Consider the following 26,293-nt stretch of genomic DNA (forward strand, 5'->3'; position numbering starts at 1 on the left):
TTAACATGTACAGTAGAGCTACAACTATGTTGACACTGGTTACCACACCACAACTTTATCACATAACTATACCGTTTTGGCACTGGGTAGCTATGGGAAAGTTGTAGTTATACGGTAACTAGTGTCAAAATAATTGTAGTCGTGTGATACATGTCACAATAGTTGTAGTTCTATAAGTATTATATCCAAATAGTTGTATTTCTGTGAAATTTACTCGATGAGCTGAAGGGCCCAGTTTGATGGGCTCCAATTCCTGTACCAAGAAGCATGTGGCCCAAGAAGCTTGAAGCCCAAAACCCACTCCGCTTCATTCCCAGCCGGAAAATTATTTTCAAACTCTCGTCTCCCGCGGCGCCATGAACGTGTTCGGGGGGTTGGTGGCGGCGAGGGACGTGGCTCCCGCGGGCGGAGGAAGGGCTCTGCTGGAGCTTACGCCACAAAAGATCGCAGCGTGCCATCTCGTGCAGGTCTTCGCGCCGCCGGCGCTGGCGGGGCGGGCCGGAATTTTGTTTGAGTTGCTTTCTACACACGGTTTGGACATTGCTAGAGTTCGAGGGTAGGGGTATGATGGAGCTTCGAATATGAGAGGTGAATTCAATGGTCTTCAGAAACTCATTAGAGATGAGAATCCATATGCTTTCTATGTCCATTGTTTTGCACATCAATTGCAATTGGTAATCGTATGTGTTGTAGATAGTTGCATATCTATTCATGAGTTCTTTGAATATGTGAATATGATTGTGACCACCACTAGTGCATCTTGCAAGAGGAATGATTTATTGTCTAGCAAACACCATGAGAACTTATTGACCAAGTTAGATAGCGGTGATATTTTTCTGAAAGAGGTAAATCAAGAAACTAACTTGGCAAGACCTGAAGATACTAGATGGGGTTCTCATTACAAAACTTTAATCCGTATTGAATCCATGTGGGTTGCAGTGATAGAGGTGCTAGGGCTTGTGTAGGAAGATGCCCAAAATCCAACATCAGCGGGTGATTTGATGAGAATAATGGAGAGCTTCAACTTTGTGTTTATTATGAAGATGATGTTGAAATTTTTTTATATTATAAGTGAGTTATCTCTACTCTTGCAAAGAGAGGACCAAAATATTGTTGAGGCCATGTCATTGTTGATTGATGTGAAAGCACGTTTGCTTAACTTGAGGAATCATGGTTGGGAGCCATTATTTGCGGAAGTCAAAATATTTTGTGAATGAAATAAAACACCAATTCCAAATATGGATGAAGCAGTACCAAGATGGGGCCAATCAAGAAGAAGTAAGATCACCGTCACTCAAGACCATCATTATCGTGTTGACATCTTTTATGTAGCTCTTGATGCTATTAACACAGAGATGACTCATCGTTTTAGTGAGCTATCTTCAGAGTTGTTTATATGTTTTTCTTGTCTTGATCTAAGAGACATATTCTCTAAGTTTGATATGCACAAGATTGCTAGACTTACGGAGATATATGACATTTATTTCTCTATCAGCGATCGTGCCATTATAAAAGATCAACTTGAAACATTCATTCTTCATGTTTGAAGAGTTGAAGATTTTATTGGTTGTCATGATCTTGCAAGTCTAGCAATGAAGATGGTAGAAATCCAAAAATATATTGTGTTTCTATTGGTGTACTATTTTATTGAGTTAGCATTGGTACTATCAGTTTGCAACAATATCTGTTGAAAGAGTCTTCTCGGCCATGAACATCATCAAGACTGATTTGCGCAATAGAATATGCGATGATTGGCTTAATGACTTGATGTTGTGTTATATTGAGCGGGATTTATTCAGAGGACTTGATTCTAATGCTATTAAGAACCGGTTTTAAGGCATGAAAAAACGGAAGATGAATTTGCCTAAGCCTTCTAGTTCTAGACATAACTAGTGGTTGTAGTTTCGTAAGTTTCTTTACTTAATTTTTTCTATTGTCTTTGGTTACATTTGGTTACTTTGCTTAATTGCATATTTACATATATGTTTACCTTCGGTTATTTTCCAATTTGCTGGTTTATATGGTTTTATCGACTTATGTTGGGGACTTGTTCGCTTCGCTTAATTATAGTCTTAATTAAGGTATTTTTCTTTAATCTCGTCTTAAAGTTCATCTACCTGCTTTGCCTGGCTGGATCCGCCACTGCATACACCTACACATCATGAGCCAAGAAACATGTTTCTCCGGCATCTTCAATTCCTTCTTCATCACCACCTCTGATTAGCCAAAAACATAATCAAACAAAATTGAAACATGCTATTTAGCCCAAAAGCTCTAAATCAACATTATCATCAATCACTTATCATTATTAACATAATGACACTTCTCACCTTGTGTTCTCACCTTATTTATGCAGGCTTCCACGATCCTTATGAGTGTAGTAGGAAGCGCTAAGAGTCAGAGCATGTGTAATCATGGAATCCAATGGGGTTGGCATGGATTTGTGAAGCTGGTGTACTAGTAACATGCATGCACGGAGGACAAGCGACACCGAGCAGGCGAGAGGCGACATACAATCGCAGCTATGGCGATATCTGCCTGTCCCGAGGTCCCCTTGGTGCACGTTAGGTTGGGTCGTTAGGCCCAACGATTTTAACGGAAAACGATCAAACGGCCTCGCGCGGGCCCACCCGTCAAAAGCTACACTGCCCAACAAGGATGGCAGTTTGGACGGTCGCGGCCATGCATGCATGCATGGGTGGATTATCGATTTTCGATTCCTGATAAATTAGAGCTAGCCTTTATACTATGCCAATTTACGATTTGTCACCATTAAAAATAGATTTTACTTATTTTTCACTGACTGCAAGGTTATAGACTTAAGGCTTGTTTGTTTCAAGCTGTTTCTGTTTTCTGCTTCTGTTAGAAGCTAAAAATCTAAACAAACGGGTTTGCTGAAAAGTGGTTTCTGGAGAAGCCAGAAGACTGTTTATGAGGAAATAAACTAGAAGCTAAGAAACTAGCTGAGAGTAGCTTTTTTAGAAGTAGTGTGCTGAGAAACAAAAAATTATTGTAAAATCCAACAGCTAAAATCGAAAAACAGCTTTTCAGAAAAGCTAAAAACACAACTTTTCAGATAAGCCAGAAGCAGAAGGCTAAATAAGCAAGCCCTTAGAAGAATTCATTTGTCATTGGTTCTGATAACATTGTAATTAAAGTGGCTCAAGTTTTCGATAAAAAATCATCAATATTTCCATCTTCTAATGAATTTTGCGCGTTTTATATGTGCTGAGACTTGAAGCGTGGGTGGCTGCTGGTAGTAATTAACTAGGCGGCTGGTAGGCCTCCATGTAATGCCGGTAAGAGAGCTGATCTCTTTTTTTTTTTCTGTTTTGTTTTAATTTCATTTTTTCAATGCATGTTTAATATACGGCTTTGCTATAATTTTCCCGAGCATTTTGACGCCTCTCCAGACTTGATTTTCTGGGTAATGAAAATTTAGGTAGAGACGTCCCCTTCCAACTTTCTTAGAAAGAAGAAAAAAGATTTTTACGGCTCTCCACACCTGATTTTTGGCCGAAGGTTGTGCATCATGATTCGCTCACAGGAGTTTCAATCTTTCTCTAACTCCGGCGAGGTCTTTGAGTAGGTTACGGATTAGGCTTAGGGACTCACCAAAGTTCGGTGGGCTTAGAGGGAAGCCCATAGCGGTATGCCGATATGGTTGTTGGTGGGTTGTACGACTGGACACTGCCAATCTAGATGGCGTAGGACAGTCGGTGGACATGATCGAGGTGGGATAACGATGACTATGACGGCAACTAGGAGGCTACCATAACACGATATAGAGTCTTATCAGAGCACTGGGCAGTGGTGGGGCAAGGAAGGATCGGGGTGAAAGAAGCTGTAGCAGGAGAAATAAGAAAGGAGGGGCCGTCGGATCCCGATACGAAGGACAAGAAAATTGAGTGTTGGGGGCAAAACAAAATGCACGGAAAACATGTAGACGGGGCCTTTATATATGTTGACTCAGCTTCAAATAACTCGAGTTCTCCCATCCAAGTATATATATATAACATGTAATAATGATCAATATCAGCCGATAACAATAGATTTACCTGGGATTCGATCGAGACCTTGTGCCTCACACAGTACTGCAGGAGTTATGGGCAAAAAAGTTTCAAAACTGTTCACACCGGGGAGTCAGGTGAGGCGTGACGTGTCACCGGCAAGCAAGCTCAGAGCGAGTACTAATACTCACTCTGCCCATAAATATTTGTCCTTTTAATTCTTTAGATATTTGATAGGTAACTTGATCAAAGCGATAGTACTTATCACCAAAGTAGGTACCCAGCTTGATGAAGACTTTATTTCACTGTAGGTATGTGCGTCCTACTACTACTACGTTGCTGTCACGAGCACGTACGGCCGCCAATGATTGTGGTACGGGAGGGTAGGGTGTGTGCCCGGGCCACAGTGAGATCGATGGTGATGGAGCCAGGCCGTGTCACCATGCAAGACCGACCTGCAGCATCCATCTCAACAACACAAATTACGCTACTTGGGTTGTGAGACGCTAGGCGTGCAGTACGGCAAGTACAGGCGCGTACGTGTAACGGTACACGGAGGGAACCACCAACACTTTCTGAGGCACAAATAGTATTATATATAATGTTGACGTGATACCAATTACTGAAACTCACAAAGCAACCAAATGATCATCCTGACGGCGATTAAGCCAAGGTCACATAATCTTGCACGCTTTCTCCTTCCTTGCTAGACCTTACCTGGATATATATATATGAAAAATGATTTGTATTGACGATTCAAAAATTCTGTGCGGAACATTTTTTTAACTGTCTAAGGAAAGAGTCTGTATAAATTTATACATGCAATTTTTAAACCATCTGTATAAATTATTTGTACATACCGATTATTATTAGAACCGTCTGTACTAAGTTTTCTGAGCTAAAAATCTACAAATATATTTTTCCTACCCATATCAGCCCCCTATTATTATTATTATTATTATTATGTAGGCGTGGTCGCTAGTCACACGATTTTTCACGTAAAATACCACGAGTGCATTTTCTATGAGTCGAACTCCCAACCTCTAACCTCGCGCTAATATTTCTTACCGTCTCACTTGTCGTTCATTCCTGACTATTGTATAAAAATAATCTATATATGATATATGCTCAAAATGAGTGGGACACTATTAGTATAGACAGCTCTAAACTTAGAATCGTCTGTACTAATTTGTACAAACAATTCTAATTTGAAACCATTTGTACTATTAATACCAATAGTACAGACGGTTCTAGTTTAGAACTGTGTAATGTTCTTTTTTCTATAGATATTTCTAATTTGGAATTGTATGGACAAAAAGGAACAATACAGATTGTTACAAACTACAGCCCTCTGTACTAATAGTATAGACGATTTCAGTTTAGAATCATCTATATTGTAGTGTCCCGAGTTGTTACAACTGCTCGTTGCCATTTTCTCAGACAGTTCTAGTTTAGAGCCATCTGTGGTACCCTTTATACAGGTGGTTCCATAGATCCGTCTATATAGAGAGGTCCTACTAAATAGATTCTATAGTAACGTATATAGCTATTTTACTAAGATGGTCATATATATGCATGCACTCCAGAAGTACATATTCCTAGTTTGATCATAGTTGATCCCTTTATAACTTGAATATATATTATTTTTTATATGTATATATTACTATCGAGGGTTAATTTGAGACAATGATTTCAAGTGTACCAGACGACAGGCGCGTGATCAACATCTTGAATGGGTGTGTATCTGTTAGAACTCAAGAACAATAGAGGTTATCCAGGTTAAGACCTCTCAAAGGATAATAACTATACGCCTTGTGTATTTTATTATGAGTGTTTGTCAACCGGTTACAGATGAGATCCTCTCACGTTATATACTAGACTAGATAGAAGAAGAACTTACAAATGAGCCCAAAAGCAGTAACCTCATACCTAGTTAAACCTTCCATCCACAGGCTATTACAACGAATGGTGCAGGTACCCCTATTGCCCTGTTGACCCTGCCAAACTTGTCTCATCTGTTGCACGGCGCTAAGTTGGTCCGCAAAATCTCAATCCGTAGCATTTAATACTGTGGGACGGGGCACTGCTCATCTGCGCTTGCCACAACTTTGTTCGCTGAAGGAATGTACCTCGGGAAGGAAAATACTTGAGTGAAAATCAATAAATAGGATTAGACAGGTTATGTATGGACATCCTGCGACCAGCAAGAACTAGTCACGGGATCACAATATATTGCAAGGAGACTGTTCATGCAAGCCTCGCGCTGGTCGAGCGAGCTTTGACATGGTCACGCGACGAGCCAGAGTTTGGGAAATGTCTCCCGCCGATCGTTATACCCTCATGGAGCCCGTTATCAAGGACGTCACTTACTTAATACTCTGACAATTACTTTATAAGTAAAGTGTATACTACTTTCTAAACACCTATTGGGGAGAGTATGTATACTAGTAGTATAGAAAAGTCTTCATGTATGTTGAGGTTTGTTTCGTAGAGCTACAGCTAGAAGATTTTTTGGAGGTGGTAATTCCTTTCTCTAAAAATCTTGGAGCCGAATATGTGAACAAATTGAGAGTTTTTTTTAGAGATATCTTATTCTTATTTTGAACAGAAAATAGATATTTAAATCACCTTATTTTATCATGTAAACTTTAAATTTTATATAGATCTGGAAGCTCCGCCAAAAAAGATGTTTAAGTTGAAACAAGCAGCTGTGTACATGAGGACGGCATCAATATCATAGTAGCTACATCCCTCACCTCTGTATATGAGTATATCCCTCTGCTCAACCAACTCAAAGGAAAACAACATCCAAGCTAGCCCACAAATTCTCCGGGCTATTTTACACACAACAGACGCCCAACTTCACAGGCCGCCGGGCCAAGAACAGGCTACTCGCCGTCCTCTTCCTCCTCGTCGGCGGCCACGGAGGCGAGCGCGCGGCGGAAGACGGCGACGGGGCAGGGGATGCGGAGCGGGCCCTGGTGGTCGTACCCGTACTCCTGCGCCGCACGGCCAAGAAGCTCCGCCAGCGCCGGCGCGCCCAGCAGCTCCGTGCGCACCACGAACCGCTCCTCCGCGCCCTCGCCCCCTCCGCCCACGTACACCGGCACGTGCCCCTCCGGAACCCCCGCGTGCGCCTTCTTCCCCCCGCCGCCGCCTCCGCGCCGCCTCGCCGGCGACGAAGAGGAGGAGCTCGACGAGCAGTCGCCGACGCGGGAGAGCCGCCTGATCATCTGCCTCATCGGAGCGGACGGCCCAGATCTGTCTCGGCTACTGAGCTTGGTGAGCCAGAGTCGTTCCCGCCAGGTGGTAGCGTGCGGGGTGGCATTTATAGCCGCAGGAGCGCGTGGCTTCCGAGCCACTGCCATGTGGAGCCATGCGGCTGTGGGGCCCGTGGCTCAGTGTGGTTGTCGGGGCCCGGTGGAGTAGGTGGGGAGAAGGGAGGGTACAAGTGGCCGTACGGCGTCTGGTACGACACCTTTTCGGTTTTCGTTTTCTTTTTCTTTTTACATTTTTGTGTGTGCAGGAGAGAATATTTGCAAATCTTTTTGGCCTTTCGGTGTGCAGTGATGTACAGGCTCGCTTTGCTTTTCGTGCTGTAGCGGAATTGTTTGGCCAAAAGGAGAGAACTATGTGTGCATGACTCATACACCATTCCATTTCGCAAGCATCCATTCGATTCGGTATAGAAGACGAGTTGGATGCACCAACCACTAAGCAAAGTTGACGACATACTTCACTGTTTCCTCTTATTTCTAGGCTTGCTTTACCTAGCCAACTAGCACCGTGAGCTCAAATGCGCGTTGAAAACCATGTTAGGTAGGTCCCAACCTCTGGGTTTTGAATTTGTTACTATATTGAGTTGCATAGACTCTTAGTGTAGGCAAGGGTCGGCAAAACATGGATTTATTACATCATCTTATTCTAAAATAAGTTGTACTATGCAATCCAATAAAAAATGGGATCATAAAAAAAAATTGTAGTAATCATTCACTACGTGAAAAAAGATCTTCAGTGAATTGACAAATGATAACTGTTATTAGTGACGGGTCCCAAAAAAAAGAGAAAAATAAAAGAAAAATAAAAAATATAGCATCATGCTATGCATATATTTACTATATAGATATTCTACACACAATTGCTACTTGTATGCACTTTGCATTATAGGAAGCAGTAAATATTTTTCTCTAACTTAAATTAAACAACATGTAAAATCAAAAACAGAACCCATAAACAATAATATCATCATGTAACCGAAACTGAGTCAATCATTTGTGAATGCCGTCATTAGTGATGTGTCACAACTTGACTCATCACTAATAATTGTTCTATGGTGATATGTCACTGATGACTTGGTCACTGACGGGTTACAACTATGACCTATCACTATTATCATCAATGATGGGTTATGTTACGATCCGTTACTAATTTTATATCTCCTTTATTTATTTTTCACGTAGTAATTGCTTATGATAATTTTACACAAGTTTGATGCTTGGGTCAAAAGTATGCATGTGACAACCTACTTGATGATGCTAATTAACTTTTAACTGAAAGTGACACGGGCCAATGTATATATATCTGATAACGCTCTTCCTTGTGTATATGAGCATATCTATAAAGCTGAATTAAAGGGCATGGTTATCTTAGTTAATCACACATGCTTGATTGTACACGCATCAGTTGATGAGTTGTCTCTATCAAACGATGCGACTGCACTAGGTACCACAGGAGACATGAAAACATTTTCCTGACTAGGCAACAAACAACGACGACGACATATGTATGCATGGACAAAATTCAATCAACAACATGCATTTACATCAAAGAAAAAACTTTTGGTAGAATCTAGTAGCTAATATGTAGCTAAATGATCTTTTACCCCCAAATAAAGACTAGAGAGATCTTGACATTGACTACCATGGATTGCGTTTGACTCTGTTGCTGTCTGCACGCTACAATTTCTACTTCGCGCTGTGCATATGGCACTGTAAATAATGAAATCATGCATGTTGATTCAGAAATAAGCTGGAGTAGAATTCCACCTTGAAACGACGCATGACACCGGCCTCCAACTACTTTAATTGAACTCTATCTTGAACTTATTCGAATACTAGGAAATTCAATATTAATGACGGCATATGTGCTCGTTAATTAATAGTCTAGATGTGGTCATTAAAAGTTAATTCTTAATGACCACAAAAAATGCGGTCGTGGATGACCATGGATATATTAGTCTTGGTGAATTCGCTGTAGACCACTCCGCTAATATTTTTCTACTAATTATTACTCCAGGAAGTCAAAGCCTAGAATGGATGTGAGTGGAGGTAGCAAGCATATGCATAGTTGGAAACTAAAGGTGAAGGATAAGGTGTTTATATACACACGCACGCACCCACAAAAGAGAGAGAAGGCAACGAACTAACCTTAGCTTCCGTGCACGCTGATGCAAGCTCCACTTTGATCATGCATGCATGTGCAACAATATCTTACTTGTGTCTAAATGTATCAGCGCCTTGCTCCATCTATATATACTCATTTCAAATCTCCCTCCGCCTCTCTCTCTCGTATGTAGAAAACAATTTGATTGGCATCACAGTGGCTGCTTTCGTGGAGGATATCTTATTGTTACGTCTCACTATATAGATAGCGCTGTCACTTGGTTGGTGGATATGATCAGCTAGTTGTACCTTACGGTACACATACAGTTGCACTTGCCTATGCTTTAGGATATCTTCTTCTCGTGGTGGTATGCGCTGTGTACGGCACTTTGCTCAGCATATGTAGCTGTGGAAGATGACTAGATCGATCATTGGACAATCGTGTGCGTGTGCGGGTGCGTGTGGCAACATGTATGGTTATTTGCCTCGAGCTTTAGGGAAGCACCAACCTTGTTGACACTCTTTATGCAATGAAAAAGGGAACTCCTCCACACATATATCACCAGGCATTATGTCTTCTTTTTTTTGCCATTAGAAGATAGGATGATGCGCAAACATTGCTACACACGCACACTCACAGTACACACCCGTAATCGTGCGTATTATCACGTGTGTGTGTGTGTCATCTACGAAATTTTGTCTGATTCTTTAGGGCAGCACTAACCTACCTTGTTGAGACGCTTTATGCAAGGAAAGGGAACCTCCACCAAAACCGTACGTTCACTAAGCACGTCGATATGCATCTATATCTGAGTCCTCCTTTAATCCAAAATGCAGCATGCATGATCTACGTTATTCATGTCACGTTGATTACTTCTAAGATTACACTCATTATATATAATAAGTTGAATGCCCGTGCATTGCAACGAGAGCTAAAAATTTACATATAATAACATTGTTAACTCCTATAAAATCAATTATCATCATCAATTAGGAGCCTGCATAAATAACCATCCCAATTCATGGGTACCAGCCATCATCATCAATTGGGAGCTTGCAACGGGAGCCTGCGCAAACAACCATCAATTCGGTTGGTCGGCAGCCCACATGCACTTTTCTTCTCTCTCCCAGACATACAGGCCACATGTTGTTATCCCTTTTCTTTTCCATTGCAACACCCACTTATTGCAAAGCACCCTTTACACCGTTCAGCTCATGTCATGCTAGCAAAAAATCAACGCCACTTGCCCTTTCTTCTTTCCTTTTTCTCTCCCCAAAACAAGGGCAGCTGCGAGTATCTTCTCTCTCCCAAAGCACCTGACCAAAAGTAGCAGCACCTTTCTCCCATCTCTCATGGTCTGTGAGAAACCGTCCAAATAATATTCTAATTAATCATTAAATCGATCAATTATATAATCATGACTATAATGATTAATCAAAATACCGTCCCTATAACTCAAACACATGCCTTGCACCCAAGATCAGAACACATATCTTTCTAACATATAACATCACAACAAAACTTAAGAAAGAACGAGTAATTAATATTATATTATAAATTCTTAAACATTCAACAGTTTAGAATAATTTACATCAAAAGAGGTAAACTACACAGCGGAAGAATTAAAACCTAACAACAATAAAAAGACCAGTGGAGCCATATGCCCTTAGGCTTCACCCAAAACGTCGCCACACGAGTAGATGGCACCACTCTTTCCCGCCACCGGCATCGGCGGACATGAAGTAGCCAAAAGCTGACCTTTTATCGCCTGTAACCTGAAAGAGCAGTAGGAGTACGAAGTTATTCGCAAGACTTAATCCATATAGGGTACATATAATAACCCGACTATAAGGATTATGCATTTGTGTATTTACCAAAAATAGGCCATAAGGTTAAGTAATTTTATATGCAGTAGTAACCTTAAGACCTATGTGTGAGCACCTATACTTAACCAAACAGCCATTTTCTTTTATGGTAAACACCAACTGAAGCATAAATGTAACTGAAAACATAATAAACATATATATGAAAACAAAACCATCTCAACCACAACCCAACATACCAAACCATGCACTTGCCAAGATATAGAAGTGAGGAGGGTAAGATATAGGAGGGTGTAAAAACTAATATGTATTTTTTAAATAGTAGAGAGATATAGAACTTACTTGCCAAGCTTGGTCAGACATCTCTTCGATGCACGTACAAGCAGCTCGACCGGACCGATTAGGCTTGGAGAACGTACGTATGTACAACATACCATGGATGCAACAAAATAATTAGTTGAAAAATAGTACTTGAGTCGTCATCTACAGATAATAATAGAGTTCAAACCGTTCATGCTACGTAGAGTTGAAAAAACTTCTTTCAACTCTACCATGGATGCAAAAAAATAATTAGTTGAAAAATAGTACTTGAGTCGTCATCTACAGAGAGTAATGGAGTTCAAACCGTTCATAGGTAGAGTTGAAAAAACTTCATTCAACTCTAGTTCTGAAATAAAATCATCATCCCATTTCAAAGCAATTCTTTTTTAAAACTGAATTGGCAGGAGATTTGTCTGTTATATTAGTAAGAAGAAAACTCGATAGGTTGAAAAGCTCAGTTAATTAAAAGAAAACTGAGCAAAAATCATACAACAAAGAGGCCTAAGAACCAAGCTAAAGAGTTGGGCCTAGAGCACCGCAACAACAAAACAACATAAAAAAAACTACAAGAGCCAACAAGGAGGGGAAAACCGCAACAACACCGCTCTGGAGCAGCGCAAGATCTAGCGACACAAAGCGACTACATGTAAGCTTGAAGGTTGGCAACCAAAATGATTTGAGAGAACATAATCGATAGTGAGGGAGGAGATGCATCGAAAACGATCAGGTGCTTCAAGATAAGGTGAAGACTTTGATGGACCATCGTCATATCATAGGGCATCCTCCTACGTCTTGCCAAAGTCACCTTAGGAGGTGAAGGTCGGGGAGGAGCACAAGGGGATCCTTGACCCTCACAAGAGGGGAATGTTCAGGGACATCAGAGGAGACTGAAAAAGGTCAACAAGAGAGCCCAAAATGTATTATAGGGTCTCTGGCCCGAACACGGTGGGGGCAGTTGCCAACGAGAGGACTTAAGTTTCAGACAGTTGCTCATAAAAGAGGGTGTCGCCTCCAACTGCTGGAAGTCAATCCCCTAGTAGTCACAAGAGTACTCTAAGGACTCTTGCTCAAGTGCAGGGAGGAACGAAGCCTAAGTGTGTTGCCACAATGGGTCATGGCCACAGGTGCTGTTAAAGAGCCAACTTTCGCCTTGGCGGTAAGATCTCGAGGAACTTCTGCCTTGGCGATAAGATCTTGAGGTTGCAACCTAGGGTAGGTCATGGGCCCCGACCGTTAAGTTCTTTAGCAGTCGATTAGGTAATGCCCTCCGCAATAGTGTCCAAGAGGATGACAGTTCACTCCATGGGTGGATCCTAGTGCTTTTGCTTCAAAGCAGTTCTATTCCACTCTAGCAGGTGAACCGACGGGATCCGTACAAATTGAAGCATGCAAACAGCGACAGAGACAAAGGCAATCCACTAATGTCAATGGCAAGATCTCCTCTAGTTCTAAAACAAAATCATGAATTAGCTAGCTACTTCACTAGATTCTGTAACGAAAACATTTTTTTCTTCTGTTCTGGTACTCTAGGATCTTGGTAAGATGTGTTAGTGACTGGGTTTTGTCCATGCATGCTGAGATGTCTTGTTGCTGCATATATAGGCAAGATGACTTTCTCATATCTCCTATGGTACCTAGAGCAGTCGCGCGCGCGCGCACACACACACACACACACACACACACACACACACACACACACACACACACACAAAAAGCACATCATCGAACTCATTTTAATTGGTTATGAGCGACGATGTACTACATATTTGGTTGAGTAGTGCGACCAATTTTTATCAGATTGCATAGCCCAACTTAGTCCAAATAAAACGGATCAATGCGATAATCGCTGACTCCTTCATTGCCTACGCTAGGTTAAACTAAATGACACACTGCTACCGAATGTTGAGTATGATTGAGTCACGTATTGTAAGGAGGTTAGTGTTGAACACACTGCTAGGTTAAACTAAAGGATCACTATGATCTGGGGTGTAGCTCAGATCTGGGATGTTGGTGCCCCTCAGCGAAAACGCCATGCCCGGTGCATAGGGAGGTGTCCACCTCCGCACGGTCGGGCGAGGCTTGGTCGGCCTTATGGCCTGACATGGGCCTAACAGCAGGAGCAATAAGTGGGTTATAACGCGGAAGTCGTGTAACGAAAGTGTTGTGCTAGTGCGTGGGGAGGTGTTCCACCTCCGCATAGCCTTGCAAAGGTTCTCGTTAGTGTAACATCTCAAGTTTTAGCATTTAGAAAATAGCTAAATTCACTCTTGTTTAAAAAAATTCAATTTATTAAACCAATATAAAATCAAGAAAATATATATATGGATTTATATTATTTTGGCTAAGTATGCTAGAGAGCACCAAATTAATTTCAAATTTAATCCCTGCAGAAAATTGAATCATATGCATTTTGGTTTATTTTGTTTCTATAGTTCTTTGAGTGGAGTTTTGAATTTGAATGTCTCTCAAATTCAAATCTATTCTTAGATTCTTTTCAGCTCAAATTCAAATTGAATTCAAACCTTTGAATCCAAATCCTCTCCCAAAGTCAGAGCTTTGAATCCAACTTATAATTCAAATAACCTTATTTGAATTTATGAATGTCCTCTTCCCTTATTGAGTTTGGCTCGGGACCACGAGCACCCAAACTTGAGGTGTGCCTCGGGACGTTTGTGATGGTTCATCCTCACCTCTATAAGGAAAGAGGACATTTGAGTAAGTCCAAGCTCGATCTAGGTTGTCGCTTGGTAAGGATTAGGGTTGAAAGAGACCCGACTCTCTGGAGCTCCTCAACGGAGAGGAACCTCAAGTGGAGGTGTCCGAACTTCAAGAAAATAAATCTTTATCTCCTTACTTACTTGAGTTCATATTTATTCTAGTTGACTTTTAGGCGATTTTTTCGATCTACTTGATTGTGAGCTTGTGACTACAGGAGAATCATGGAAAAGTCTTTAGACATCATTTGGAACATGTAGTAACCATTAGATTCGATTAGACTTGCTTAGGAGTACTTTAATTTTGAATTCATGTTGTGTACCCAGATACTCCGGGTTGAGTTCGGAACTTCTGGAACTTGAAAGTTCCGGATTGAACCCGTAAGTTTCGGATTCTGTTAATCCGCTGCGAAGTTTTATTTTGTAGGAACACTTATTCAACCCCCCCCCCCCCTCTCTAGGTGACATCTCGACCTTTTAAAGTTCACCAGAGTCGATTTGCAACTTCTCTGAAAGAAATGCCTTGGTGTGTATTGTTGCCCATCGTCGGACCATTTGGCGTGTACCTCAATATTTGTTTCTGAGTTGAAAAGCTCTGGCGTGAATCTCATCTAAACGTCGGACCTTCTAGCGTGTACAAAATCCCCAGCACCAGATCATTCAGCGTGTATAATTTTTCTAAACTCAAAGACAAACACCTAACTCTATTTCTCTCTATAACTTTAGTTAGTCATGATTATAATTGCAATATATATATATATATATATATATATATATATATATATATATATATATATATATATATATATATATATATATGCCCGTGCAATCTATAAATCAACAAACTAAAATAACAACATTATCAATCACTCATCACAAATAAATCAAATAACATTTCAACTTGGTTTCTCAAAACCATACGGAGGATGTTAGGTTCTAAGAGGTGCTGAAGAATTGTGTTCCTTGCAATTTACGTATCATCATTAACGAAAGATATCGATCAATAAAATTGAAAACAAAACAATATGTATACAACGCATGAGACACAACGTGCATGCACATTTGTCAAGCTTGATGATTGCTTTTGTGATGGCTGGTGAGGCACAAGGTATGAGGAGGAGAACAGATGGACTACATACATACAGTGAGAGGCAAATGCAGACGGGATTTTTTTTTTTTCCGAATCGGGCCTTACCCCATTTCCATTTCAGAAATAACCATAGTTTGCCTTACAGAACGAGCAACATGAAAGAGAAATAGTTTTGGGGAAGGCGTCTACTTCCTAATTCCAATTAACCTGCGTTAGGTAACTACACCTAGGAGAGCAGACCATGGATTGATTGATACTACAGAACGAGAAAAATAAAGTTCAGGTTTATAGCTACACAAAAGGGCCCAGCTTCTGACGGTTTTCGACACCAGCATCATGTCATTCTTTTTCCTTGTCTTTTTTGTTCTCTCCATCTTGTCTCTCGCAATCTTCTTCAGTTGATGGTGCAATATTGCTCCAGATGTATGGGTCTATTAGCACCAAAGCATTGCCCAACAACACCCCCACACAACTCTGCTAACATGACAATCAGAAAACAAATGTGGAGCTGTTTCAGCTTGATCACAAAAATAGCATGTGGGATCACTCTGCCATTTTCTTTTAATCATATTGCCTCTTGTCAACACAGCAGTAATGCAGATGGGATATGTCATATATGTGTGAGAACGATCAATCAATAATCTCAGTTGGTGTTACTTAGGATGTGCGTCAAGTAGTGGCGATTTACATGTTGACCGTCAATGCATATGGTCTGCTTAATCTTACTTAGTCTGGCCTAAATATTTTCTAGATCGAAAGAGAGACCACACATCCTGTAGCTAGTAGCTTGCTACTGACCGACAGTCAGTGAAGGGATGCTGCTTGCTTGAGCTGCCAGTTCATTTCACACGCGCGCCCTGCGTGCGATTACAAAGACTTTGATGAGTACATCTTTATCGTTCTTGATAGAAACGGTTTGTTAAAATATGTTTATTTACGCCGCTTGACCAGCAAACACAGTAAGACCAGACTTTGAGTACGTCTTTATTGTTCTTGATAGAAACGGCTTGTTAAAATATGTTTCTACCAATTAAAAATTTTATTTACGCCGCTTGACCAGCAAACACAGTAAGACCAGACTAGTTGGAATACGTGGTCTTGTACCCTTTCTGGCCATCGTTGTACTGCATGTCAACATCACCACACCCTCAAATCTATCTTTGCTAATTATATAATTATAACTTCTCACTCGATGCACGTACCGTCTTAGATCCGGACTGTACTTGTTCTTGTTCAGGCATGAGTCCTAGCTTCACAAGCATCGATCTCCCCTGATTGCATGGCTATATAAGTTCCACTGCATTGCGCAATATCTAACCATCTGGCTATACCATTTCTGTGGATTCTACATATACAGAGCTTGTACATCTCGCACGTATCAATACCACTGTAATATCGCAATATCCTCTTGGTCGTCAACGGCATCGTATCGTAGATGGCCGTGTGGGGATCAAGGAAGCAGGGCACCAAGGCCGCCGTCCCGGCGTGGTACGTCTGCAGCGCCACCGGGAAGGTCCCGAAAGGGTACGTTCCGATGGTGCTCGTCGACGGGGAAGACGATGAACAGGGCCAGAGGATCTTGGTGCAGGTCCAGATGTTGAGGGAGCCGTGCATGGCGGCGCTACTGGAGATGGCCGCGCAGCAGTTTGGGCACGGCCAGCGCGGCGTGCTGAGGATCCCCTGCGGTGTGATTCATTTCGAGCAGATGATCAACGGATCGATGTTGAAACCTGTTAGATAGGTAGATAGATAGATATGGGTGACTGGCATGTATCTACAGGTAAAGGTAGTAGTTTCATGGTTTTTCGTTGGCTCGTTGTTAATTTCTTCTTGAGCTTTTTTATTTATATTTTTTTTTTTCATTTTGATGCAGATGTATATCGTCCTAGGTAGATAGGTCAATTCAATTTCGTTTGTTGGTTTGACATGTATACTGCATTTCTTTCCATCAAGACCATATAATCTGTGACGATGAATGCAAGAACAGTGATGTTCGCATGAATTCGTTAGCTCTGGCTCCTGCATATAACGCTGTATTGACTGTCGAAGATCATCACAAGATTCGGTATAATGTACTATAACGAAGTGAAGCCGCCTAATTGACGAGCACAAGGGAGTGTTTGCATTCATCCCTTTTAACTGTTCACATCAATTCCAGTGTCTAATGTACTATAACAAAGGGGAAGCTACATTGAACATCAAAATTGATGAGCGCACAATGCCCGGTCTGAATAACTCTAGCTGCATCGGTCCAGGTTATGCACTGGCGACTTTAGCACCTAATCGGCATACAAATGCGTATCCTCAGCCCTCATTTGGCAGCTAACCAGTTCCAGATGGATCCCTGTAATTCCATTGGCATTTTATAACGTTTTTCTCCCTGCAACAATGCACCGGTGTCAATGGTTTGAAAGGATACGAGCCACCAGGAATGTTATTTACTAGACATTGTTCTTATAATCTTACCTCTTGGCTGACGGTATTCTGATATGGATGCATAAAATCGTGTGAATGAAGCATTTATGCTGCTCTTCTCATCCTGCATTCAAGGAAAAAGCTTTTCAGCAAACTCAGAAAGAACAGTCGAGTAGACCTCGCGGCGGGTCAGGGTCAGGTGCAACAAAAACACACCCAACCTGAAACCCGAATCGGGAAAATCCGACCCACCCCCAAAACTTTTAACAGGTGAAAAATCACCCCCGGCCCCAAACTCGGCGGGGACCTGCGGTGGGATTTGAGTGCCAATGCCGCAGCGATCAGGGGTGGGCGGTGGCGTGGCGCGCCGAAGCCATGGCAGGCGCGGGAGGCAGCTCGGCAGCACTACGAGCGGTCTCGGGCGGCTGCATTGCGAGTGGAGCGAAGGGTGGCGGCGGGCGGGTAGTGACACGATGGCGCTGCGGGAGCGATGACGCGAACTCCGGGCGGGATCGGTGGCACACACTACAGGCATCAGCCATCGGGGCTAGGGTTAGGTAGGGGTAGCTGGGCCGGCCTGGGCGGTTGGGCCGCCACTATTGGGTGCCCGTCTACACCTGCAAGCAAAAAGCTACCCCGCACCTGACCCAAACAGTAATCAAGTCCCCGACCCACAACCCCCATGGGGCTAATTTTGAACCCGCCCCTGCCAGGTCTAAAACCCACAGGGGCCCAACCCACCCTGACCCGTTGCTAGCCCTACAGTCAAAGCGCCTACAAAGGAGGAACGTTGCGCTAACTGGGGAAATCCTACCTGAAGGAAGCTCTCAACTGATGCCTTGTCATTTGGTGAAAAGGAGACCTCCTCCCTTTTCCTTCGTATAAAATCCTCGTTCTCATTTACCTGCAATTTCAGCGTTTTTAGTAGCCGTCATATTCCCACCAGATGAAACAGAAGCAAAAGGATCCTGTGCACTTCACTAAAATAGAAAAAGGATAGGATTACAGTTCATCCATCAAGTCAGATGCAAGTAGCAAGACAGCAAGCTTATATGGATTATATTCACATTCAACAGCCTCGATGAAAATTTAAGGGTCCCATGCAATGTGTAGAGGTCATTGCAAAGTAACAAACTGAGGCTGTACAGATCTTACAAGGATGCTGACAGGTCCAGAAAATTTACTCACCTGGTCTATCATTCCTTTAATAGGACGGTGAAGCGATTCGAGTGTTGTCTGCTCATGTAGTCTTTTCAAGAGGATAAGGGGAATGATGGACACTTCTGGAAAAGAAACATGATAGTTCTATTAAAGGGAGGATGCACTGCTCTTGGAAATCCCTTGATTTCAGCAAGCTCTTTGGCACCTAATAGCAAAGAAAACAGTAGTTACTCCAAACCATTCTCAGGATAAACAAACTTCATCACACATGAAGATATGAAAATAGACAAATAACATGAAAAAAGGAAGTGGACAAAACCAGTCCTTGTATACCTTTGAAACCCTTCCTTAATACCTATTGGGTTAACAACTTTGTAAAATGCATCCCAGGTGCACCACCCAAACCAGTCCAAGCTTGCAGGGATCTGATATTTGTGTTGAATTTAAACATACTTGACAAAACACAAAATAAACAGGAGCTGACCTAGACTAACAACACTAGCAACTCAGGTGACATAAGGATAAGAACCTGCATAGCTTTACCTCCTTGTCCTCTATATGACTGAAAGTTCCTTTGATCTTGGACAGCATCCTGAATGAAAATGCAAGTGAGCCACTTATAGAACAAAAACAACCATGTCCTTGTGGTTAAATTAAGACTTAAGACTATGGCATTACTTGATGGATTTCTTCAGAAGCTTGAAAGCGTTATCCTCTGAGTTGATGAATATTGCATCAACTGCTTCGTTTCATCCTCTGCACCTCAGGATCACCTATAAAGAGGCACCAGTACACCATTTCCTCTCTTAGAAATTCCCATTCCATGCTTTGCAGATTTTGATGTGATCGAGTACTTCAAAATTAAAATCCAGTAGGTGACAGACAGAACAAAATCTACCGTTCTTGAAGCGGAACTGGAGCTCGTTCTCGAGGCTCTGGCCCGGAAGCTGCCGTCAAACGGCAGCATCAGCGCGTACACCGCGCTCCTCTACGCCGCCGCAGAACCCGCCTCACTCCTGGACTCCAACAACAAGCATCAGCATTTAGGATACTGCGAATCAATAGCTTGGTGAATTTGGTACCAAATTGTAGTGTAAAAAAAATAAACATGCATAACCCGGCAAACCGCAAGCATTCAAACAAAAGGAGGTGATAGAAAACTAATCTAATCAACTGGCATGGTTGGGTTCTTGCCTCTCTGTTTGTTCCACCACGACCCCTCCTGAGAACAAGTGTTGAAATTTAGTAACACTGTAAACTTCGAAGGTACCGAGTTCAGAGACGAGCACCCAAAGCAGAAATTTCATCTCGGGAGCGGAGCTTGCGGAGGAGCCTGCAGGGGAGGGCTGGCAGCACCGTTGTCGACCGCCGAAGCCTCGGCGCTCGAGGAGTCGGGGCACACTGGCGCGGCTGCCGGTGACGCAAGCTGCAGGCTCGTCGACCTAGCTACCGAGGGAGGGACGAATCAGGGGCTCAGCCGCTCATGGCGACGGGCCGACAGCGGACGGCAGGGACGCAGCCACGCAGACGGGCAGCGGGGGGCGACAGGGACGTAGGCGGGCGGCGGCAGGCTTGCACGGGCACGGTCGCTGGTCGCACGGAGCAGGAAGCTGGACTGGGCTTTGCTACCGTAGGTGTCCAAATGGATCTGTCGGGCTGATCCCGTACGGGTCCGGCTATGACCCGTCATGCACCATGCCATATCAGATCAGTCCGATCATGATTGTGGCAAGGTCGGCCCAGTGGGATGGCGTCAGGCAGAATGGCGACGCACGACGGTCCAGAAAAATAAAAAATAGCTATAAAATTTAAAAAATATATACAAAATAATATACAAAATAGATAGAAAATAGATAAAAAAAAATAGCTACAAAATTAAAAATATATAAAAAATAGAAAATAGCTGAACCTAAATGTGCCGGCCCGAGTCATGCGCGTCCGTGATGTGCCCATATCGGTCTAAGCTGCGCCGTGCCCATACCGACCCAACTCAACCGAGCTATGTCATACCTAGGTTATACGTGTAGTGTCATGACACGGAGCAACCCAATAGATATGATCTATTTAGATAGCTTTATTTGCTACTTTTGAAGGGAGAAGTGCTACATGGGTCTAAGAGGGTGCTATCCTTCGGTGACTTAGGTTAAACCCGTGCTAAAACCCCTAAGCACGGGATATGGATCCACCCCCCGATCAGCCACTTGTGTTGTTTGTGGCGGTCGTATGGAGCTTGCTGACAGAAGCTCACAAGGTCAGGATCGGATCTCCAACTCCAAGGCTGTAAAGGTGATGATGACTAAGATATATCCTCCGGTTTTGAATATTTACGTTTTGATTAGGATTCGATCAAATTTTTAAAATTTTGACTATCAATAACTTTGAAAATATTTAGTTTAGAAATATAAAAATGTAATATTACAAAATATGTTTAAAAATAAATCTACACATACGATTTTTTTCAAATTAAATATTTTATAAGTTATTTGCGCTCAAACAAAATGTATCATCAGATCTTAGTTAAAGTGTTAAATATTTAAAATCGGAGGGAGTATATACAAGTGTTTATATATATATATATATATATATATATATAAGCCTCCAAAATTTATATGAGAAGATGACATGTGGGCACAAAGAACGATCGCTAGCTGTCGATAACCATATGCGTATACAATGCACGGATCGATCGTGACTGTGCTAGAATAGAATTCTCTAATCCGGTGGCAAGTTCACGCAGTGTTTATGAGCCATGGTCCTGCTCCTCATATTTCCTAAAATTAGCAAAGGTAATTCCCTTTCTTTTTCCAATATTGCAGATAAATAATTTAAGAACCGATAAGTACAAATATACTACTTGCTTTCAGAAGAAAAAAAGATAAGTACGAATACGCATAAATATACTAACTGGAAAGGTAGAGAGAGTGTGAGGAGACAGCAGTAAAGCCAAGGGAATATGCACATAAAAAGTCTTTTTTTGAAAGACGATAACCTTTATCCCTGAAAGGACGCAAAAAGAGAACGAAGAAAAAAAAGTAACAGAAGACAAGCAAGAAGAAGAAGAAGAAAACGACATGCATGATGAAAAAAGAGATGGTGCCTGCCGGATAGAGTATATTCCGGGCTGGATTTAAAGATGGTGCAGGGTACGTTAAAAAGGGCTAAAAGTTGCTGAAATTTGAGTCCATTTCACGTGTCCTGAGATAAGGTGGAGATGGTGAACATGGGACAAACAGAATACAAGTATATGCATGGCTCTGTTTTCTGCCGGCCTGATCTACATTCGACGACGACAAATGCTTCGGTGCAGGACGAAGAAGAGTGTGACATGTTTGGTAGAACAGGTGAACAACCAATCACTGCTGATGCTGAAAGAATAACAGAGATGCAACTGATGCAGCTGGGGTAATAAGATCAGTCTGTCCAATGTGCAGGCCGCGGCCGGTCAGGAGTCTCTGCTCTGCAGCTGCACTTGCCAATTGGGTCGGCAGATGGCAGAAGGTGGCCATTGGACGCCATGGTGTCATTGCTTTACTCCTGTTGCACCGTTGGAAAATTGCCTCCGAATTTTCTCTTATGAAAAAGTCCGCAATCTAGTGTTGTTTCGCTCTCCAACATTTTGTTTTGAGGTTGCACGGCAAGATGGAAAACAGTAACGCAACTTCAGAGAAATTTTACAGGGTTTCTGTAAGAATCCGGTGAAACTCTCGAGTTACAAACAAGTTTTGATTGATTTCTTTTTCTTCTTCTTCTTCTTCTTCCAAAAATGTTTAAAAGCTATTAGTTGCACTTAATAAGAGGTGGGTGACCTGGTTCCAATTTGCGCGCAGTGTGCTTTGGCTACATACCCAACCAATCAAGGAATCGTTGGGTCCTAAATAGCTTGTTCTGAAAGGGTAAAGGCATAAGCTTTTTTTCATTACAAGATGACGCACACATAAACATCACTACTTTCTTTTTTTAATAATGAAATAAATATTATCTTAGCCTCTACATACTCAAACACCGCTATGAACGCACAGTACACTCATACTCACTCTGTACAATCTCCTGAATATTGCATCTGTGTTTCAATCTCTAAAAAATAATAGATTATTTTCCAGTAGGTGCAAAGGGAGGCCGTTCAAAAAAAATTCTTGGTATGCTCTACTAGCATCATAAAAATTCAAAAGCTAGGAAATATATTACTGTGGAGAGTGCTTGTCCCCTTTTTCTTTTTGTGCAATCATAATACTATAGTGGACCTAACACGCGGAATGCTTTTGACTTGTTCGCATGCATGCTTTGCCGGTCCTTGTCACGTCTTGGTCAACGTGACAAGCAACATAGACCACGAAGTACCAGCGTGCATGTCATATTGACACGATTCTCTCTCAGCCGCGTTCATCTTCTTCAGATACTGCCATATAGTGGCACTTGATTTTTGTATTATAGTGCAATAGGATTATATATAGGAAGCATATTTGTACTATCGAAGTATGTACTTTCACATACATATCGCATAGAATATAGAATATTTTATGTGATAAATGTTATATATATAGGAAGCATATTTTATGTGAGTATATAAGATTATTCAAATAATATGTATATATTTTTAGGTGATTTGCACTTTTTTTAAAGTATATTACATCGTTTTATACAAATATAAATGTATTATAAAAATCTATTAAAAATGATGAACTTTTTTTAATTTTTCATGTAGTTCACACTGAAGCATCTTAAAATAAATATATAAATATACTTATAGTGATACATGAGTATATTTAATTTATTTATATGGTATATTATAGTAGGAAGTACGTACTCTGGGAGTATAGACTAGTTTATATATATATATATATATATACACTTTTCATTCAAAATAAATGGACCAAGATACAAGAAAGCCAAAGTAAAACCTATTTTCGGTTGTAACTTCTGCGCTACGTTGAAAAAAAAAACTAAAAACAAATAAGAACTTGCTACTAATCACAACATTTTCTTAATAATTTCTCTACAGTTTTTTGCGAATTGTTTAGAGTAGGAAATTAATGGCTCTGTGTGCCTTTTGCAGTGAAATCTGGGTCACACATTACTAGTAGCATTTTTTTAATACGTAGTAGTATAAGTAGGAGCGATATGTATCCTTTTCGGCAATTATGATCAATTGCAGGGCATTGTTTCTCTTCTTAATGTTGAAAGTAACATTTCCATTGGAAAAATACCTTTCACGCTGCATATCTAATCTTTAATCCATTTGCGCCTATTTATTGGGCGAATGCGATTAACCAAACTGCCCAACCATATCATAGCATTGCCACATACATGCTAAGCAAAGCAGATGACTGTCATGATATCTCATTACTATTCTTTGGAAAGACATTTATTTTCATCTGAAAAATCCAAAGGAAACTGTTAACTCCTCTAAAATTCCTAATTCCAATCTCACCTCACAAACTACTTCCTTTATCTTCTCCACATGATCATCCGATCACTTCGTTTCAAAAAGAAGGGAAAAAAAGAACATCTGATCACCTTTATTTGTTACCAAAATAAATCTCTACTATATAAAATATAAGTTGACTTCTCATCACTTTCTCCTCTATTATCCTCTCATTTAATAAAGCTCTTAAAATTTAAATAATTTATTTATTTTTATAATTTACTCTCGTCCTCCATCCTCCCTGTCTTATTACTGGCTAGAAGTATAAGATCATTTTACTAATAAACTTAAATAAAGAAATCAGGAGAGAAATTAGTAAATAATCTTCAACTTTTTTTATTCAATTTAAAATCAAATTATGACATCACTTCAGACTTATTCGTTCGGCAGTGTTTTCATAACATATCTATATTTCCGTACCTTGAATTTATAATTAATATTATTACATCTAATATTTAAATTTTCATTGCAAATTAGTAAAATAAAATGTAGCAGCAGTCGCCTTAGATTTCTTCACCCGGCTCGCGCAAACTCCAAACGGAATCGACAAAGAAATGGCCACCTTAAAACACCCTAAACAAACCTCGTTTCCTACCTCACCGCTTCTTCTCTGTTGCACTCACCAGACACGCCCAAAGCCTCACCTCCTATGCTCGCCGGCGTCGGCCGCCGCCGGCGATGCCAACCAGCCCGCTGAAGCTCCCTTCCCCCGGCGGCCGACTCGGCCGCCTCCTCGACTCCCTCCGCCAGCCGGCGCGCGCAGGGCCGCTCCCCGTCCAGACCGGCTTCCCGACCTCCCTCGCCGACCTCGTTGTCAAGAACCATGTCCGCCTCAAGAACCCCAGGAGGCGCCACCGTCCGAGCGCCGTCCCGTCGTCCCCTGCGCCCCCTGTCACCGCCGCGGAGCTGGTGCCCCAGCAAAGGCGCGAGCTTTCGGTGGTTCAGGACGCGGCGATACGGCCTAAAGTCGCGGCCTTTAGCATCCGGCCGGAGCTCCTCGCGGTCGGTGGCACCGTGGCGCTCGCGCTGCTGCTGATCTGGAGCAAGATGCTGGTTGCGGCGGCCACGCTCGCGTCGGTGGCGCTGTTCTGGATCGAGTCTGTCAGGTCGTCCGCCTCCCGCCAGGGGCCGGAGACGAAGGAGGAGCTCGATTTGGGCGGCCGCGGCCGCGGCTCGCCGATTCGGGAGGAGGATTCGGCCGCCGATACGCCCAGGCTGAGCTGCGCCGACTCCGACCAGGGAAGCGAGGTCTCCTCCCTGGGGGGCGCCGACACGATCGACCTCGCCGGCGGCGACGATTCGATCAGTTCGAAGAGGAAGGAGAAGAGGAGATCGCTGAGGAAACTAATCGCTAAGAAGCTGCACAACGGCAAGAGGTCCAAGGACAAGGACTCCCCGGCCTCTCGCCACGGCGGCGAGAGGAAGCACCCGGACGCCGGCGAGGTGGGCGTCAACGCCGGACCAGTAAAAACCGAGACTTTAGCTACTCCTGCCGAGCAGACGTCGCCACCAGAAGCGATCACCGATGAGAAGTGTCGACGATGGGGCGCATTGCCTTTGTCTGCGTTCATACCGATCATCCTCGTCGGCCTCATCGCCGGGAAGCTCCCGGCGGTGGCGCTCGCCGTGCTCTGCGCCGTGTTCTTCAGCTCAGTCGAGAGAGTACCCAGCTAGCTAGTGATCTGAGGTAGCAGCGTTCGGTTCAGAGCCCAGAATCCCCCGAAACCGGGGGAGTTTGCAGAATTTTCCAGTTTGTTTGTTGTAAATTAGGTACAAGAGACAGAAGTGTATACATGTTCTTGGTTTCTTTTTGGGGGTTTGTCTCAACTTTGCAATTGCATTCCTTCTTGAATCCAAATAAGAAGTGAAATGATAAAAACTATTGCTCTCATCAGCCATTTTGGTCTTTATGTGTCGCATTGTCGAGCTCCTTCCTTCGATTGGTCGGGGCATGC

At 42.3% G+C, this 26,293-nt stretch overlaps 2 protein-coding genes and 2 long non-coding RNA genes across 7 annotated transcripts; 1 reads left to right on the forward strand and 3 right to left on the reverse strand.

The window, feature by feature from the left end:
- Positions 1-5,807: 5,807 nt before the first annotated feature.
- LOC133906487 (uncharacterized) lies at positions 5,808-9,750 on the reverse strand. The gene is made up of 2 exons (XR_009907778.1): positions 9,437-9,750; positions 5,808-6,125 (listed from the first exon to the last, which is right to left on the reverse strand). It is a non-coding gene; the product is annotated as an uncharacterized LOC133906487 (long non-coding RNA).
- LOC133906365 (auxin-responsive protein SAUR71-like) lies at positions 6,698-8,019 on the reverse strand. The gene has a single exon (XM_062348244.1). It carries the CDS (start codon positions 7,376-7,378, stop codon positions 6,899-6,901), a length of 480 nt encoding a protein of 159 aa, XP_062204228.1. The 5' UTR covers positions 7,379-8,019; the 3' UTR covers positions 6,698-6,898.
- A 7,582-nt stretch (positions 9,751-17,332) lies between the features above and the next one.
- Positions 17,333-20,497, reverse strand: LOC133905712 (uncharacterized). 4 transcript variants are annotated; one of them, XR_009907679.1, is made up of 9 exons: positions 20,206-20,497; positions 19,815-20,138; positions 19,595-19,689; positions 19,460-19,508; positions 19,250-19,341; positions 18,944-19,121; positions 18,570-18,659; positions 17,807-17,879; positions 17,333-17,720 (listed from the first exon to the last, which is right to left on the reverse strand). It is a non-coding gene; the product is annotated as an uncharacterized LOC133905712 (long non-coding RNA). The 4 variants fall into 4 exon arrangements; XR_009907680.1 differs by having other exon boundaries at positions 18,570-18,735; positions 19,815-20,497; XR_009907678.1 differs by having other exon boundaries at positions 19,446-19,508; positions 19,815-20,495.
- Positions 20,498-24,878: 4,381 nt separating this feature from the next.
- Positions 24,879-26,149, forward strand: LOC133905730 (uncharacterized). Its single transcript, XM_062347492.1, has one exon. It carries the CDS (start codon positions 25,017-25,019, stop codon positions 26,010-26,012), a length of 996 nt encoding a protein of 331 aa, XP_062203476.1. The 5' UTR covers positions 24,879-25,016; the 3' UTR covers positions 26,013-26,149.
- Positions 26,150-26,293: the final 144 nt, after the last annotated feature.

This window comes from Phragmites australis, chromosome 23 (genome assembly GCF_958298935.1).
Source record: "Phragmites australis chromosome 23, lpPhrAust1.1, whole genome shotgun sequence".
In the NCBI taxonomy this organism is placed as follows: domain Eukaryota; kingdom Viridiplantae; phylum Streptophyta; class Magnoliopsida; order Poales; family Poaceae; genus Phragmites; species Phragmites australis.

Bases quoted from the DNA above. Each gene is read 5' to 3' on its own strand.
- LOC133906365 (XM_062348244.1), bottom strand. From the start codon at position 7,378: ATGGCAGTGGCTCGGAAGCCACGCGCTCCTGCGGCTATAAATGCCACC.
- LOC133905730 (XM_062347492.1), top strand. From the start codon at position 25,017: ATGCCAACCAGCCCGCTGAAGCTCCCTTCCCCCGGCGGCCGACTCGGC.